At 43.9% G+C, this 16,406-nt stretch overlaps 1 protein-coding gene across 8 annotated transcripts in view; it reads left to right on the top strand.

Moving 5' to 3' along the window:
- The window catches only part of GRB10 (growth factor receptor bound protein 10), a 195,293-nt gene that overhangs the window by 158,340 nt on the left and 20,547 nt on the right, over positions 1-16,406 (top strand). For 7 of the 8 annotated variants that reach the window (XM_060171547.1, XM_060171546.1, XM_060171544.1 and 4 more), the window contains 5 exons: positions 85-200; positions 1,510-1,578; positions 4,421-4,558; positions 6,833-6,943; positions 8,243-8,341. In XM_060171547.1, coding sequence (XP_060027530.1) covers positions 85-200; positions 1,510-1,578; positions 4,421-4,558; positions 6,833-6,943; positions 8,243-8,341 — 533 coding nt within the window. The remainder of the gene's footprint in view (positions 1-84; positions 201-1,509; positions 1,579-4,420; positions 4,559-6,832; positions 6,944-8,242; positions 8,342-16,406) is intronic. The other variant, XM_060171542.1, reaches the window with a different exon arrangement.

Below are 16,406 nucleotides of genomic sequence, written 5' to 3'. Positions count from 1 at the left end.
AAATTTCCACTTGCTGCTTCTCACCAGTGATGCCTTCTCTTCCTCCCTCCCTCCCTCCCCACCTCCTTCTCTCTCTCTCTGCAGAACGATGCTTGGAGGACCATGAGCTGGTGGCACAGGTGGACAGCACTATGGCGAGCGAGAGTAAATTCTTGTTCCGGAAGAATTACGCAAAATACGAGTTTTTCAAAAATCCAATGGTGAGCCTTCCTGCTTTGGCTTCGGGGTCTGGAGCTACTGGAAATGTGCAGTGAACTTACAGTGACTCACAGCAGATGATACAGTAATTGAGGCTTAAGAGGTAACAGCTGATTTTGAGAATCTGAGTGGCTCCAGAACATAACTGCCTTTACTCAACAGTTAGTTTTTAGTGCTCAGTTAAAAGCATTTGTGCCACTGCCAGGTTTCTTTTCCTTAATGGCATGAAAAAAGAGGGTTTAATAGGATTTGACGAGAGGAGAGGCCAGGCATTTTTATATTACTTTTCTTCACAAACTCTGAGTAAATAAAAACTTCAAGTTTCAAATGTCATATTAGTGTTACATAATTACTTATTGTTAGTCTCTGAAAACAGGTATGATTTTGTGATTTTTTTTTTTGTGGAAGAGTAATTTTATATATTTTTTTTTAATATTTACTTACTGGAGCTGGAGCGATGCTACACTCTGTAGTGTCCATACCTTGCCAAGTATTTGGCCCAGGACTGAGCCCCAGCACTATATGGGAAGTACTCTAGTACCAGAGGAGACTCTAGTGCTGTAGTCTCTCTCTCTGTCTGAGTGAAAACTGCCCCAAAATGTTGAGATCTTGGCTCCATAAATAAATAATTTTATATGAGGGAAGGGAAACCAGAGCACTGATCAGCTCTGGTATATGGTGATCCAGGAATTGAACTTGGAACCTCAGGCAGGTACACCCTCTGCTTTAATGTCCAGCTATCTCTCTGGCCCCTTTTCTGGAAGAGCAAGGAGGGAAATGAATGCCCCGGTGTGTTGAGCTCACCATCTTCATTCTCCTTTCCTGTCCTGTTGTTGGGGGCAGGGCTGCTGGGATATTAGCACAGGGAACCTTACACTGTGCTCCCCTCCCAAATCGTGAAGCAGAGACTTTGAGACTAGACCCTGAGCCAGCTTCTGGCATTGGCACAGAACTGCCCTGTCTCAGAATGGTGTCCAGGAAAGACTTTACACGCTGTCATGTCCACCTGTTACTCAGGGGCTCTTTGTCTCTTGTCCTGTGTCTCCGTCCATGTCACAGCTGTGGCAACTGGGGGATCTGGACCCAGACTAGACATAACAGAGACTCCAGTTCCAAGCTCAGCATCACAGGGACTGAATACAACCTTTGGTAGCGGGTGTCGCTTTGTGACAGGGGAACAGAAAGTGCTGTTATTACGTACAGCAGCGCCACCTGCTCACTCTAGGGAGGGCTTGTAGTCCTGCTACATGTGTGGATGGGCTCTTCACTGGGAAGCTAATCTTCAATGCCATTGCTTCTCCTTTTCCATAGAATTTCTTCCCAGAACAGATGGTGACTTGGTGCCAGCAGGCCAATGGCAGCCAGACCCAGCTTTTGCAGGTACTGGGCAAGTCTTTATTTGACAGAGAGAATTTCATACAGGAAGGGGAGCTAGGGAGAGAAAAAAGAGAGACCCCCACAGACCTGCTTCACTGCTCCTGAAGGTTCCCCCCTGCAGGTGAGACATGGGGACTTGAACATAGGTCCTTATGCATAGTAATGACCCAACCCCAGCAAAATCCACTTTTGTGAGCATTTCTGGGCAGATGCCCTCCCTGTTGTAATGGCAGCATGACAAACACCTGGTGCCCTTATACTCTTCCTACATTAGCCTCAGGTTTTGTTTGCTGTCACTGGGGCCTCACCACTCTCAGCGAACCTTTTCCAGATGCAAAGCAGACAGAGGGAGAGATGAAAAGATATCGTAGCACCGAAGCTTCCTCCAGGACTGTAGAGATGGGGTTTGAACATGGGTCATGCTCATGGCAAAGCAGTTGCAGTGCCCAGAAATAAGCGTCTGCTTGGGAGATCAAAGACAGTTTCCTTCACCGTAAAACCAGCAGCATAATGTTTTGAAGTTTGAGGAGCTGTCTGAGCATGAATCTGAGGGTGGGGGGAGGAGTGCTCTCAGACAGACAGACCCTCTCTCTAGTCCTATTGAGCCTCGGTCCTGAGACAGGCCACGGCCTTGGGGACATCCCAACAGAAACACCAAATTTGCTTTATAGTGAAAAGTGATCCAGTGCTATGAGATCTTTTCTTTTTTTTTTTTTAGTATAAATTTTATTTATGTATTTATTGGATAGAGACATAAAGAAATCAAGAAGGAAGGGGAAGATAGAGAAGAAAAGAGACAGAAAGACCTACAGTACAGTACAGCTTTACCACTTGTGAAGTGTCACCCAGCTGTGGGCTGGGGGCTTGAACCAGAGACCTTGCACATGGTAACATGTGCTCCCAGTCAGGTGTACCACCACCTGCCCCTACCTTAAGATCTCTTCAAAGGAAGTGACTTTATGTTAAAACTAAGAAAAACTGTTTTAGTGTCCTGTGTCCTGAAGTCGGTCCCAAGAAAACCTGGCCTTTGCCCAAAGCCCACCTCACTTGAGACCTCTCTCACTTATGTTGGGAGTGGAGAGACTTTTCTGGCAGCTCCACAAAATTTTTGATTGGCTGGGTGTCCAGTGAGAGTGTAGGCCATTCCCTTGGGCAGCTGCCACCGCACAGTGAGTATCCGGCAGAGGAGACATGGCTGACATGACTTCCCACTTGATCCTGCCATTTGTGCTTCTGCCTTTTAGACCCTTGTACTTGCTCCTCTCTCCTCAAGGGGGTGCTCCAGAACACTCCCAGCCTGCCTGGCATCCCTCTGTGTTGGAGCCAGTCTTCAGCCTTTTGCTATTAGGGTCATGTGAGTGATATGCAGGGGCCCCGTTGTTATCCTGTTGCCTGATGTAAGATGTCCTGTATTCACTGACCTCTCAAGGACTAGCTGGAGGAGCCCTGTCCCTTTCCAGTCTTTGGGAGTGACCCTTCAGGGTCCCCTTCATGACCTTGAACCCAAGCCTGTCTCCTAGCCTCTCTTTTCATGGAAAGGTGTGTTTGTGAGAGCAGCAAGCTAGGACAATGGTTGCCCAAAGGGTGTCCAGTGCAAGCCTGTGCTCACAGACACCATTTGGCACTCAGTGAGGAGGGGGAGAGGCTGGGGCTAGCATGAAGTGGGGGGACGGCTGGCTTGGAATACCTGCTCCAATATTCCATCCCCCACACTTTGTGTTGTCCTAAATCTCATGTCCAGACAGGACTTTTTTTTCTTTTTTAGAAAAAGAAAATGTAAGGTGGGGGTTCTGTAAGCTTGCTACCCTTTAAAAAATAAAATAGGGGGGTCGGGCGGTAGCAAAGCAGGTTAATGCAGGTGACATGAAACGCAAGAGCTGATGTAAGGATCCCAGTTGGAACTCCCAGCTCCCCACATGCAGGGAGTCGCTTCACAGGTAGTGAAGCAGGTCTACAGGTGTCTTCTTTCTCTCCCCCTCTCTGTCTTTTTCTTCTCTCTCCATTTCTCTCTGTCCTATCCAACAACGATGGCATCAATAACAACAACAATAAAAAAATAGGTATTTTTATTATTTATCTATTTATCTTAGTAAGAAGTATATAGCAAGAAAGATACAGAGATAAAAAGACCAGAGTACTGCTCAAGCTCTAGCTTATGGTGGTGCTGGCTATTGAACCTAGGATTCAGAGCCTCAGAGATGAGAGTCTTTTTCATAATCATTATGCTGTTTCCCCCACCTCCACACCATCCTTTTAAAAGCATTATTTATTTTAATGAGAAAGAGAGAGAGAAAAATAGACCAGAGAACACTGCTCGGCTCTGCTTTACAATGGTGCTGGATACTGAACGTAGGAGCTCAGAAACTCAGGCAAGAATGTCTTTTGCAGAACCACTTTGCTACTCCCACCATCCCTTTAAAAATACTATTTATTTTAATGAGAGAGAGAGAAATGTGGGGATGGGCAGGGAGGGAGAGAAAGAGATACCAGAAAGCACTGCTCAACTCTGCTTATGGTGGTTCTGAGGATTGAACCTGGGGCCTTGAAGTCATGGGCATGATAGCCAGAACCATTATGCTGTCTCCCTAGCCCAACACACCATTTTATAAAGAAATTTGTGCCCAAGCTTCTCAACAGTGTTAGGTCTGTTTGTATGCAAATGCTGATTGCATCATGTTCAATACCAAGTTAGATGAGAATCTTTGTGACTTTTGGAAGAAAATATATTTGAAAACTCTCCATTTGACCAGAAAGTAAGGACTGTAGTAATTTACAAAACACCAAAATGCTAGTGACTTGTTACTTTATATTAGTGCTGACTTTTACCTTTTTTGTTCTTCAACAGAATTTTCTGAATGCCAGCAGTTGTCCTGAAATTCAAGGGTTTTTGCACGTGAAAGACCTGGGGAGGAAATCGTGGAAAAAGCTGTACGTGTGTATGAGGAGGTCCGGCCTTTATTGCTCCACAAAGGGAGCTTCCAAGGCAAGTTTCCAAGCCTTTGTTCCCAGACACACAGGCTCGGGGTGTCAAAGTGAACAGGGTCAAGAAAACCCTTCTTAGACTCCTGCAAGCTTATCATCATTTTTATTTTCCTGTTTTTCTTTGGTGGTATTAGGCATGTCAGATTTTCACTGCTCCTGGACTGCTTCTTTATTCAGACAGAGAGACAGAGGGAGAATCATCACAGCCCCAGAACTTCTCCTGGTGCTAATAGTATCCTCATGTGGTGCCAGGGCACCCTACTCGGTGAGCCTTCTGGCTCTCAATGTTGAAACTAATTGTTCAGCAGCTGCAGGTGGAGGGTCTGGCCTTCTGGTCTACCTCAGAAACCATATGTTCCAATAGACCTAGGAATCCCACCAGGCTTGCTACATCCTTTCTGCATCCCTCTACACCTGGGCTGTCTCCCTCCTCCTCTCTCAAGTCAACCTAACTGTGCCTACACTGGGGGTGGGAGAAGAACCTTCCAGCTGTTTGAGTCACTTATAAGATACCAGCTAAGTTTCCTTTATCTGGAATAATGTCTGCTTTCCTGCTGGCAGTCTAATGCATGACATTGTAGATAGTTCATGGGATCGATTACGTTTTTCATATATTGCTGGTGGGAGAGTGAAGGACAGAGACAACTGTAATAACTGTAGATGTCTGAATGAGAATCAGAAAGTGGGACTTTCTGGACTTACCTGGCAGGGGTCTCCTTTAACGCCTTTCCAGACTCTTTTTTTTTTTTTCAGAGATTTAATATTGATTCTCCCAAGGTCACAGATATAGGTTGACTATTATTTCTTTCTTTCTTTCTTTCTTTCTTTCTTTCTTTCTTTCTTTCTTTCTTTCTTTCTTTCTTTTTTGGCTGTTTTACTTTGAGATCAGATTTTATTCTATCTTTGTGCTTCAAGCACTTCTTTTTTTTTTAACTCATTCTTTTTTTATTATTATTTTATTTATGGAAAGGAAACACTGACAAAACCATAGGATAAGAGGGTACAACTCCACACAATTCCCACCACCAGAACTCCGTATCCCATCCCCTCTCTTGATAGCTTTTATTTCTTTTTTTTATTTTTATTATTTTATTTTATTATTTTATTTTTTATTGGGGAATTAATGTTTTACATTCAACAGTAAATACAATAGTTTGTACATGCATAACATTCCCCAGTTTCCCATATAACAGTACAGCCCCCACTAGGTCCACTGTCATCCTTCTTGGATCTGCATTCTCCCTACCCACCCACCCCAGAGTCTTTTACTTTGGTATAATACGCCAATTCTAGTTCAGGTTCTACTTGTGTTTTCTCTTCTGATCTTGTTTTTCAACTTCTGCCTTAGAGTGAGATTACTGTCTGTCTGTCTGTCTGTCTATTTATCTATCTACATTTTTTACTACTTTTTCTATGGTCCTGCCTTCTCTTCCTTTCAAAGTTACACCTACACCTATTACTACTTCCAAGTGTCCTCCTTATTTTCCTCTTCTCTACAGGGTCCTGATGGAGTTCAGAGCCCTCTGGTCATCTTCCCCCTATCATTTCTCCCCCTTTGGGATTATGGACCAGAATTCTTTTGGGGGTGCAGGAGGTTGGGATTCTGGCTTCTTAATTGCTTCTTCACTGTTCATGGCTCTTGGAAGATGAATCCATACCTCCAGTCTGTTTCTATCTTTCCCTAGTGGGGTAGGGCTCTTTTCCAGACTCTTATGTCCTGTAGTGTCTTCAGTGAGCGCTGCCTTGGTCACAAGCTCACCTTCTAAGAGTTGAGGCTTTTGTTCAGGCAAGGAAAGATAGGGAGAATACAGAGAAACCAGGTCAGGGTGCCCAGTATCAGACCTTCTTAGTGATGATCTAAGAGTCCCATAAGGGGGGCTGTTCTGCAGGTGGAGGCCTTCCCCCTAATGCAGGGTAAGCTGGACAACTTCCTGATTCCTCTCTGAATCATGCTTTTAGTTCCCATCTTCAGAGCTGCTGAAGCTAAGGGCCTTTGCAGCCAAGAGCAGGCAGTAGACTCTGGTAAGGAGCTGAGGACAAAGGTGGAGCCAGATATAGTTGGGGAATTGCAGGCCTAGCTGAGCACTGAGCTCTCCATCCGGCAAAGGTGGAAACTGTCCTGCATCATCCATAGGTTCTCCAGGTTCTCCATCTCCCACTCCCTGGCTGTTACTGCACATGGTCGGCTTGGAGGCATGGATTGAATTGAGTAGCTAACCACTTTCTCTTTGCCCTGTGCCTTCTTCCTCCTGAAACCCTGCTCTGCCTCTTCCAGGAGCCCCGGCATTTGCAGCTGCTCGCAGACCTGGAGGACAGCAGTGTCTTCTCCCTGATTGCAGGCAGGAAGCAGTACGGTGCCCCCACAGACTTCGGCTTCTGCATAAAGGTATCCCTCACACCTTCCCCCCCACAACACACACACCCTACTCCACCACCTGTCTCTAGGTCGCTATTAGCACCTGCTGGGAACTTTGGAATTAGCACCCACATTCCTCTCTTGCTGATTGCTTTAAAAAAATAAGTAAAACAGAGATAGTCTGACACTCAATCTTTACCCATTCATGTAAACCTAGTACTTTTTTTTTTAATCCCCAGCCACCAGGGTTATCTCTGAGGTTATCTTGGTGCCAGTACTACAAATCCACCATTTCTGGAGGTCACCCCCATCCCCTTATCTTTTCCCCCATCTTACTTTAAAATTGTATCAGACAGATAGAGACTGAGAGAAGAGGGAAATATAAAGAGAGACATCTGAAGCACTGCTTCACCACTTCTGAAGCTCCCCCTCCCCCCTTGCAATTGGGGAGCAGGAGCTTGAACCAGGTCCTTGCACATGGTAATGTGTTCACTCAATCAGGCATGCCACTGCCCAGTCCCCTAAAATTAGTTCCCATTTGCTTATATATGGTGGCATCCAAGCCCCTCAGATAGCCAGGGAAAGGAAAGTAGAGGGTAAAATGGCCTGTGAATTGGCTTGTGACTTAGGGACTCATAGCCTTACTACCTCTGTGCCCCTGCATGTGTGTGGGGCTCATGCTCACAGACAAACCACTGTGTGAACTGCTGATCTGTACACAGGCATCCCACATGCCCATGTGGATACACACCAGTACAGATATAAAGACTCATACACACACGCAAACACACAGTTACACTCATTCACACCTGCCTTCCTCAGCTGCTGCCTATCACTTCCCTCTCCAGAATGGCCTGGGTCTTACCATCTGCCCTTCTTGGGACCTATTCTTGGGGTCATGCAGATGCTCTGCAAGCTCATGGCTCCTGGGGCTTCTCCCCTGTTGTCTCTGCCTCCTGGGCTATCCTGGAGCCTTGCTGTAAGCCAGGAGGCAGGCCCATGGCCCATACAATTCAGTGAATGACATAGGCTCTCCCTCAGCAGTTTACGATGCTCCCTGCCTGTTGCCATCATGCTAGCCTCTTTGCTTTGCAGTGGTTCCCTTCCCATTTGTCTTCCCTGATCAACCTCATACCTTGGGATGTCTGATTGTTCAGCCAAGGAAGGGTACCCCCAGCGGCCCAGGGTTTGCTCCTATGAGTTGTCGGGCTGAAAGTGAAAGAGTGGTTGCCGGGGCAGCTCCCCTCTGCAGGGTCTGACTGTCTGCAGTATGTGAGGATGCCTCTGGCTCAGTATGTCCTATTAAATGGCCTCTCTCACTGCCTGCAGCCCAACAAAGTAAGCAGTGATGCCAAAGAGATGCGGCTGCTGTGTGCGGAGGATGAGCACAGCCGGACGTGCTGGGTGACAGCTTTCAGGCTCCTCAAGGTATGGAGGTTCCCCCTGTGCTCACGCCATGAGTGGAAGAGGTGCCCAGGGCTCCTGCCCATCACAGCATAGAGAAGTCTCAAAGTGGAACCACTGACACATCTGTCCAAACAGGGTCCTGGACCACCCCTTTCCCCCCTGAATAAGCTTTCACATGAAAAAAGTACAGGCTGCTTCTGACATCAGCACCACTGATGTTTGGTGCTGATGGCATGGGCTGCTCTGCACATTGCTGGGCAGGAAATAGCACCCTTGGTCTCCCCACTAGATGCCACTAGCACCCTCCCCCCAACCAGTTGCTACAATCAGAATTGTTTTGAGATATTACCATTATTGTTCGGTTGTTGTTGTTTTGGTGGGAGGGATTGTCTCTGGTTAACATCTGCTGGGGTAAAACAAAAAGAACCTAGGAGCAAAGAGATGAGAAGCACAAATAGTTTGTCAGAGTGTTGGTTATTCTCTTTCTTTCTTTTTAATATTTATTTATTTGCTTGCTTATTTTCATAGGATGGAGAGAATTGAGAGGGGAAGGGGGAATAGAGAGGAAGAGAGAGACATCTAAAGATCTGTTTCACCGCTTGTAAAGCCCCCCCCTCCACCCCACAGATGGGGAGCGGGGGCTTGAACTGGGTCTTTGTGCATGGTGATGTATGCAATTACCCTGGTGAGCCACTGCCTGCTAAGAGTGTACTTTTTTAAAAAATTATTATTTTTATTTATTTATTTAAATAAAGAAATTGAAAAGGAAGGGGGGGAGACCATCTTTTTTTTTTTTTTTTTTTTGCCTCCAGGGTTATCGCTGGGGCTCAGTGCCTGCACTATGAATCCACTGATCCTGGAGGGCATTTTTTTCCCATTTTGTTGCCCTTGTTGTCACCCTTGTTGTTGTCATTTTTATTGTTGTAATTGTTGTCAGATAGGACAGAGAGAAATCGAGAGAGGAGGGGAAGACAGAGGGGAGAGAAAGATAGACACCCGAAGACCTGTTTCACTGCCTGTGAAGCAACCCCTCTGCAGGTGGAGAGCCAGGGGATCAAACCGGGATCCTTACGCTGGTCCTTGTACTTCACACCATATGCACTTAATCCACTGCACTACCGCCCAACCCCCCAGAGTCTATCCTTTTCATAGTCAAATAGTATTCCGTTGAACTTTAGTTTATCCATCCACTAGTTGACAGACAGTTGGCTGTTGGATTACAATGAATAATGCCGTAGCCCACATTTGTGTATAACTTTTGGTATCAACATATTTCCCACATCTCTGAGATAATATACCTTGGAATTTAATTCTTGAGTCATATTTATTCAGCTTAACCTCAGAGGAATTGTCACACTACTTCTCACAGAGGCTATGCTATCCCACATTTCTGCTGTGGAAAGTTTTCTGGGCTGTGTTGATGACAATTCAAAAATAAGTGTAGAACTTTATAGAGAGAATATGCTACACTTGACAGGATGTGAAAGTAGGAGACAACTGGATAGTGTGTGTGTGTTTCTATTTCTATTTGCTTCTCTGTATACCCACACTCATGAAAACTAGGAGAACACAAGTTCTTCATAGAGCAGATATAGCTCTATGGGCGAGTGCAACAGCCGTGGGAGGGAAATCTTGGAAGTTTTATATGTATGTGTGTTTTTTTTTTAATCTATGAATACACAATCTCCTGGAGAAAGTAAGAATGGAAATGAAAAAGGAAATGATAGCTATGCTATACATGGCTATGTTTTTTGGTTTGTGTTTTTTTTTTTTTTTTCACTTTCAACAACACATAGTAAATTCAGTGAGCATGTTCTTTTTTTCTCTTTAATATTTAATTGGTTTAATGAGAGAAAGAGAGACACAGACAGGTAGACAGACAAACTAGAGCCCCGCTCAACTCTGGCTGATGGTGGTTCTGGGGATTGAACCTGGATACTCAGAGCCTCAAGCAGGAAAGTCTTCGTAGAACCTTTATGCTGTCTTTCCAACCTCCTGCGAGCATGTTCATCTCTGCTGCTTCCGTCCCTTTGATGTTGTCACAACAAAGTCAGCTTTAGGAAGAGCCAGAGGCAGTGATGGTGGTTGCCATTATTAGTAGCACAAATAGTAATGTGTTGGGTGCTGTTTGGCAGACTGTAGGCAAGTGACCTTCATCACTTTATACCTAGAACCTCACTGACTTCACACAGCATCTCTGTGTCCTGTCTCTTACTGTCACCCTAATTATGCACAGAACATTTCCAAAGCCCAGTGAACCCTACTTTGGAAGTGGCTGCTGGTATATAGTAGAGTCAGCACTAGAACCTCAACATTTTGTTTCCAGAACCTCTTTCCTAACCACTATCCTTGGCTGCCTTCCTTTTTTTTTTTATGTATTTTTATTTATTTTTTTTTAACCAGAGCACCGTTCAGCTCTGGCTTATGGTGGTGTGACGGATTGAACCTGAGACTTTGGAGCCTCAGGCATGAGAGTCTGTTTGCATAACCATTATGCTATCTACCCTCTGCCCTGGCTGCCTTCCTTAAGTGCCACTGGAAAGTCAACATGTCTATCCAATTTAGTTTAATTTAGTTTAGTTTAGTTTTGTTTTGCCACTAGGGTTATCACTGGAGCTCAGTGCCTGTCTAATGAATTCACTGCTGCTGGTGGCCATTTTTTTTCCTTTATTATTTATTTATTCTTTATTTGATAGGACAGAGACAAATCGAGAGGGGAGGGGGAGTGGAAAGTAAGAAAGACAGAGACACCTGCAGCACTTGCTTCACCACTCATGAAGCTTTCCCCTTGCAGGTGGGGATAGGGACTTGAACCCGCATCCTTGAGCATGGTAATGTGTGCACTCATCTGGGTATACGATTACCTGGCCCCTGGTTCACCCAGTTCTTAGTATGGCTCCTATTGCCCCAACTGCATGTCCAGTAGCACTTAGCATCTAGTGGGCCACAGTGTCCTGTTTTCTACTTCCCAACCCCCAAAAGTATCATTCTTAGAAGAATGGGGGACTGGCTCTAATGTCCACTGCAGAACTATGTTCTATTACTGTAGCTTCTTGTAGTCCAGCCTAGGGGGCTCAGCTTCACAAAGCTTACTGCCCTCTCCCCACTGAGCCACTTCCTCAGTCCTGTTTCAGTTTTAACAACCCAACATGGGGAAAGCTATTAAAATAGGTGTTTGGCAAGATAGCAGTCCTGGGAGAAGCTCAGGCCTCCTCCTCTTCTTGCTCCTCTTCCTTCCCCTCTTCTCAGAAAAGGCCGTGTGTGTGTGTGTGTGTGTGTGTGTGTTGGGGGGGATTGTCAGGAACACAGAGGGCTCACAGCACCTCAGGAAGCATCTTGCTGTACAGGAGAGAAAGCCCTCAAGGAAAGTCAAAAATGGTGCAGAGCAAATCAAAGCATCTAGCACTGGGGCTGTCTGCTGCCTACCCACCTGATGTCCTGATGTCTGAGTCCTCACAAGAATTCTGGGAGTGGACTCATGTAGAAAGAACTTGGGGAGACCTAGCTGGATAAGAGTTCCCAAGTCCCTTGGGCTTTTTAGGAGTGTACATGAGGTGGGTCTTGCTGACAGGATCAAAGGTGTTTCTGGCCAAGAGCTGAAGCCCCACCTGCCTGCAGGCTCATATCCAAGGTCTCAGCCTCTGTGGATGCCAATATTTAGACCTTCCTTCCCCTGAAGCTCCCTCTCTGACATGAGATCATCTGCACAGAGGTTTGCTAAGGAGATGACACAAGTCAGGATGCTACTGGCAACTTCTCATGACTCTAGCTGTGCTCATTGAAAAGGACCTGGAGTTTATGATTAACTAGAGCAATCTGAAAATAGTCTTTATAATATTTTGTTGATACTTAGTAACAGGACTAGGTTAATACTGTGCTTTTGTGTGTTGACCATCTTATTTGTCAGATTAGTTGCTAAGCACACACACATTTGGGGAAATCCCAGCACTTTTGCACAGAAAAATATGCCATGATTTTTCCAACAATGTGTGTGTGTGTGTGTGTGTGTGTGTGTGTGTGTGTGTGTGTGTGTTTCCCTCTAAACTATCTTTCTTTGTAAAATATGAGCATCACTGATTAGACCTTTCATTTGATTAATTTTTTTTCCTGGTGTGATGTTCACTCAAGTTTAGCTATTATTAAGTTTTTTTTAACATTTTATTTATTCATTTTAATGAGATAGACACACAAAGAGAAACACCAGAGCAATACTCAGCTCTGGCTATTAGTGGTACTGGGGATTGAACCTTAAAAGTCTCAGGCATGAAAGTCCTTTGTATCACCATTATGCTGTTTCCTCAGCCCAGTTCTTAGTTTCCTTTTACCTTCAGCAAACTCTTGGATAGCCCCCCTCCCCATCCATATGTGAAACAGATGAAGAGGCTGAGCTTTATGCTACCACATATTATTCTTTTTTTTAATTTTTATTTATAAAAAGGAAACACTGACAAAAACCATAGGATAAGAGGGGTACAACTCCACACAATTCCCACCACCAGAACTCCATATCCCATCCTTTATCCTGATAGCTTTCCTGTTCTTAAGTGGCACACAGACTCCCTTCTCAGTGACTATAACAAGAAAGCCTCCCTGCATGTCCTGCTGGAACCTGGCAGGTTGGAGAGGCTCTGACTTAAAAACCTTGCCAGCCTCCAACTGTGAGGGGGAAGGGGAGGAGGAGCCACCCATAATCAAACACAGCAGCACTTAACCTGTTCCCTGATCCAGCCAAGCTCAGGGTCCCCAGAGTGCCAGCCACCACCTGAGGGCGCAACAACCCTGGGCAGACAGTTCATTGCCACCAAACACATGCTGTGTCATTGTTTGTGCAGAAACAGTCCCCTGTCAAGGGTCTTAGAAGTGCCTTGGTGCCCTGACTCCGTGTGAAAACCCAACACTGCTGCTTCCTCCCTTCCTGCCTGTTCCTGCCCACATCCCCCACAGAAATACAGGCTCCTCTCCCTCAGGGATAAAAACAAATAAATCATTGACTAGAAAGGAAAGCACAGGAAAACCAGTCATTTTAAGAAAGCTAGAAATGGGCTTACTCTGAGACCCTACAATTCCTCTCCTCAGGATATATCCTAAGGAATCAAACATACCCATCCAAAAAAAAAAAAACCTGTGTACATCTATGTTTATAGCAGCACATTTTATAATAGCCAAAACCTGGTAGCAACCCAGGGGTCCAACAACAAATGAGTGGTTGAGAAAGCTGTGGTCTAGATACACAATGGAATACTACTCAGCTATTAAGAATGAGGAATTCACCTTCTTTACCTTATCTTGGATGGAACTTGAAGAGATCATGTTAAATGAGATAAGCCAGAAAGAGAAGGATGAATATGGGATGGTCTCACTCATAGAAGTTGAGAAATAAGAACAGAAGGAGGAAACAAAACACAAAGAAGAACTTGGACTAAATTGGTGACATTCAGGTCCTGGTACACAGTGGTGGAGGAGGACCAAGGCTGGGGATGAGAGTGTTTTACAGAAAACTGAGAAATTTTACACATGTACCAAGAATTGTATTTACCATAAACCCATTCATTCCCCAATTAAAAAAATAAAGTATTAATTAAAAATATGGGAGCCATAAAAAACATACTCTGCACGCCTCCCTTTGATGTTAAAATAAAGGTGAAAAGGACATTCTTTGCAAATGCAGAAAAGCCTGAACATTGACTGGAACAAAGAAAAAAAGAATAACCTAGCAGAAGAAGTTGAACCACTGCTTTATTTAGAAAATGTATTCAGAAACACGGAAGCACTGTGCTGAATAAAAACAGCAGAACCTGGAGAAGCACCATGTGCTAAGGCTTTGATCACCTTCATGGTGTCTAGGGCTGCCCCGCCCTTGGAGAACCTCACCAGATGTGGCCTTTATATGGGCATTTCTCTCCATGCAGATAGCTGGGATTCCCTGTCCACTGACACCTGGGTACCACCATTCCTGATTTATGTGCCTCCTACAAGATTACAGAGCTCCATTAAAGTGGTTACCTTCCTGGGGCTTGGAAATTGCTCATGTGATAAACTAAAAAGCTTGACTAGCTCTGTTCTCTACACACTGAGCCATTTCACCAGCTGCCTACTGGCTTAAAAACATCAGTCCATAGAGTCTGTTAAAATGTTCTATACTCCCAGAGGGTTAAAGAATAGGAAAGCTATAGAGAGGGGATGGAATACGGAGTTCTGGTGATGGGAATTGTTTGGAATTGTACCCCCCTTATCCTATGGTCTTGTCAGTGTTTACATTTTACGAATAAAATTTCTTAAGAAAATGCTCTATACTTGATGTCTTGAGTTACTACATGTAATGCTGATTCAGGTGCTCATGAGCTTATTCTTTTCAGCATAATAAATGTCTTGTGCAGTGTTAGACTGGGGGTAGACTATGACACACTGCTCAGCTCTGGGCATCTCAGCAGGTAACCTGCAGATAAGAAATGATAGATGCACCCATCAAATTGATTCAAAGCCTTTGACCAGTTTAGGGCCTGTAATAATGTGCAAGAAAATATCTGACCCACTCAGTGAATGCTCTCTTACAGAAGAGGCAAGAATTTTAAGGAGATAGGGTGGCCAAATAAAACACCTAGGAGTGTCCAAAGTCCTTAAAGTCACATTAAAAAGAAAATGAAATACACTAGCCTGTGACCCTTAACCTTTGTGTCACATTTACACAAAGATATAATCTCACTGAAGAAGGTAAATGTTGAGAGTTTAATTAATTCCAAGATAAAGGAATCGGCATTATATTTATGTTACTCTGTTGTTTACTGTGTTAACATATGGGGAGCATGTTCCTTAGCAAACAGTGACTTTGCACAGCTAAGAACTGTCATTATCCTGACTAGAAACATCTCTGCAGTCTTTTCAGAAACAAAAGCAAAATAGCAGCTGCCACCTTCTTTTATTGTCTGTGGGTGTCATACTCAATTAAATGTGCATAAAATTAAGAAGTATACCACAGAAAAAGGAGAAAACTACATCTGTGGCTATATGCCTTTAAAGCAACAGAAGAAAGTATGAAAGAGAAAGGATTGATAGGCCTACAGATTTTCTTTAAAACCTGCTCAACAAAAATTTTAAAGGAAAAAAAATTTTTTAAAAACCCTGCTATGCCACATATGCAGAGAGTTAATATCTAAATCTTGTAAAGAATTTACACAGTAGATGGGGAGATGGGTTAGCAGGTAAAACACATTATCTGCATGAGTGAGACCTAGGGTTTGATCCTGGGCATCATATTTGAATGACACAGTGTTCTGGTCTTTCTCTATAAATAAGTGTGTAGTCAAATATGTAAATATATATTTATGTGTTATATATTTAACTATTTATTTAAATTGAAGTAATGTATATCAATAAAACTAGCCCTGTGAAGAGCCTAGTGTCTGTAGATGAAAAGAGCATTGTTTCATAGTGTCGAGCTCCAGATAATGAATGTGGAAACCGTGGTCTGGGGGGTGGCGCAATGATAAAGCTTTGGACTCTCAAGCATTAGGTCCCAAGTTCAATCCAAGCATTAGGTCCCGTGTTCAATCCCCGGCAGCACATGTACCAGAGTGATGTCTGGTTCTTTCTCTCTCCTCCTGTCTTTCTCATAAATAAATAAAATCTTTTAAAAAAATAACTAAATAAATAAAATAAATGTGGAAACCATTTTAGCACCTTTGACAGTGAAGTCAAAACAGAACCTACAATGCAAGCAGAGTATAGTTTAGACCTATTTAAAGGACAAGCAAGTTAAGTAACTCACTGGCCAAGAACAAAATACCCAAGACAATTAGAAAATAGTTTTGAATCATTATTAAAAAAAATAGGGCAAAACTACATCTAATCTACGATTAATGGGGCACTGTTTTAGCCTTAATTAGCGAAGTAAAACTTAGAATCAGCTATCTGGGTGTTTGTTTCAAAACACTATTAACCATCCTGTCTCTTAGACTTTGTGAAAACTAAGGAAAGAAGAACACAGAGGCGAAAAAGTACAAAGGAAAATACTTGCTGAATTTCCATAGAAAGAGTAAAGGAGAAAGAATACAGACTAGAAAGAAGATGTGGAGGGCAAAGACTTACA

The sequence above is a fragment of the Erinaceus europaeus genome, chromosome 14 (assembly GCF_950295315.1).
Source record: "Erinaceus europaeus chromosome 14, mEriEur2.1, whole genome shotgun sequence".
Taxonomy (NCBI): domain Eukaryota; kingdom Metazoa; phylum Chordata; class Mammalia; order Eulipotyphla; family Erinaceidae; genus Erinaceus; species Erinaceus europaeus.
Note: the sequence above shows the minus strand (reverse complement) of the source record. Positions and strands in the feature narration are given on the sequence as shown.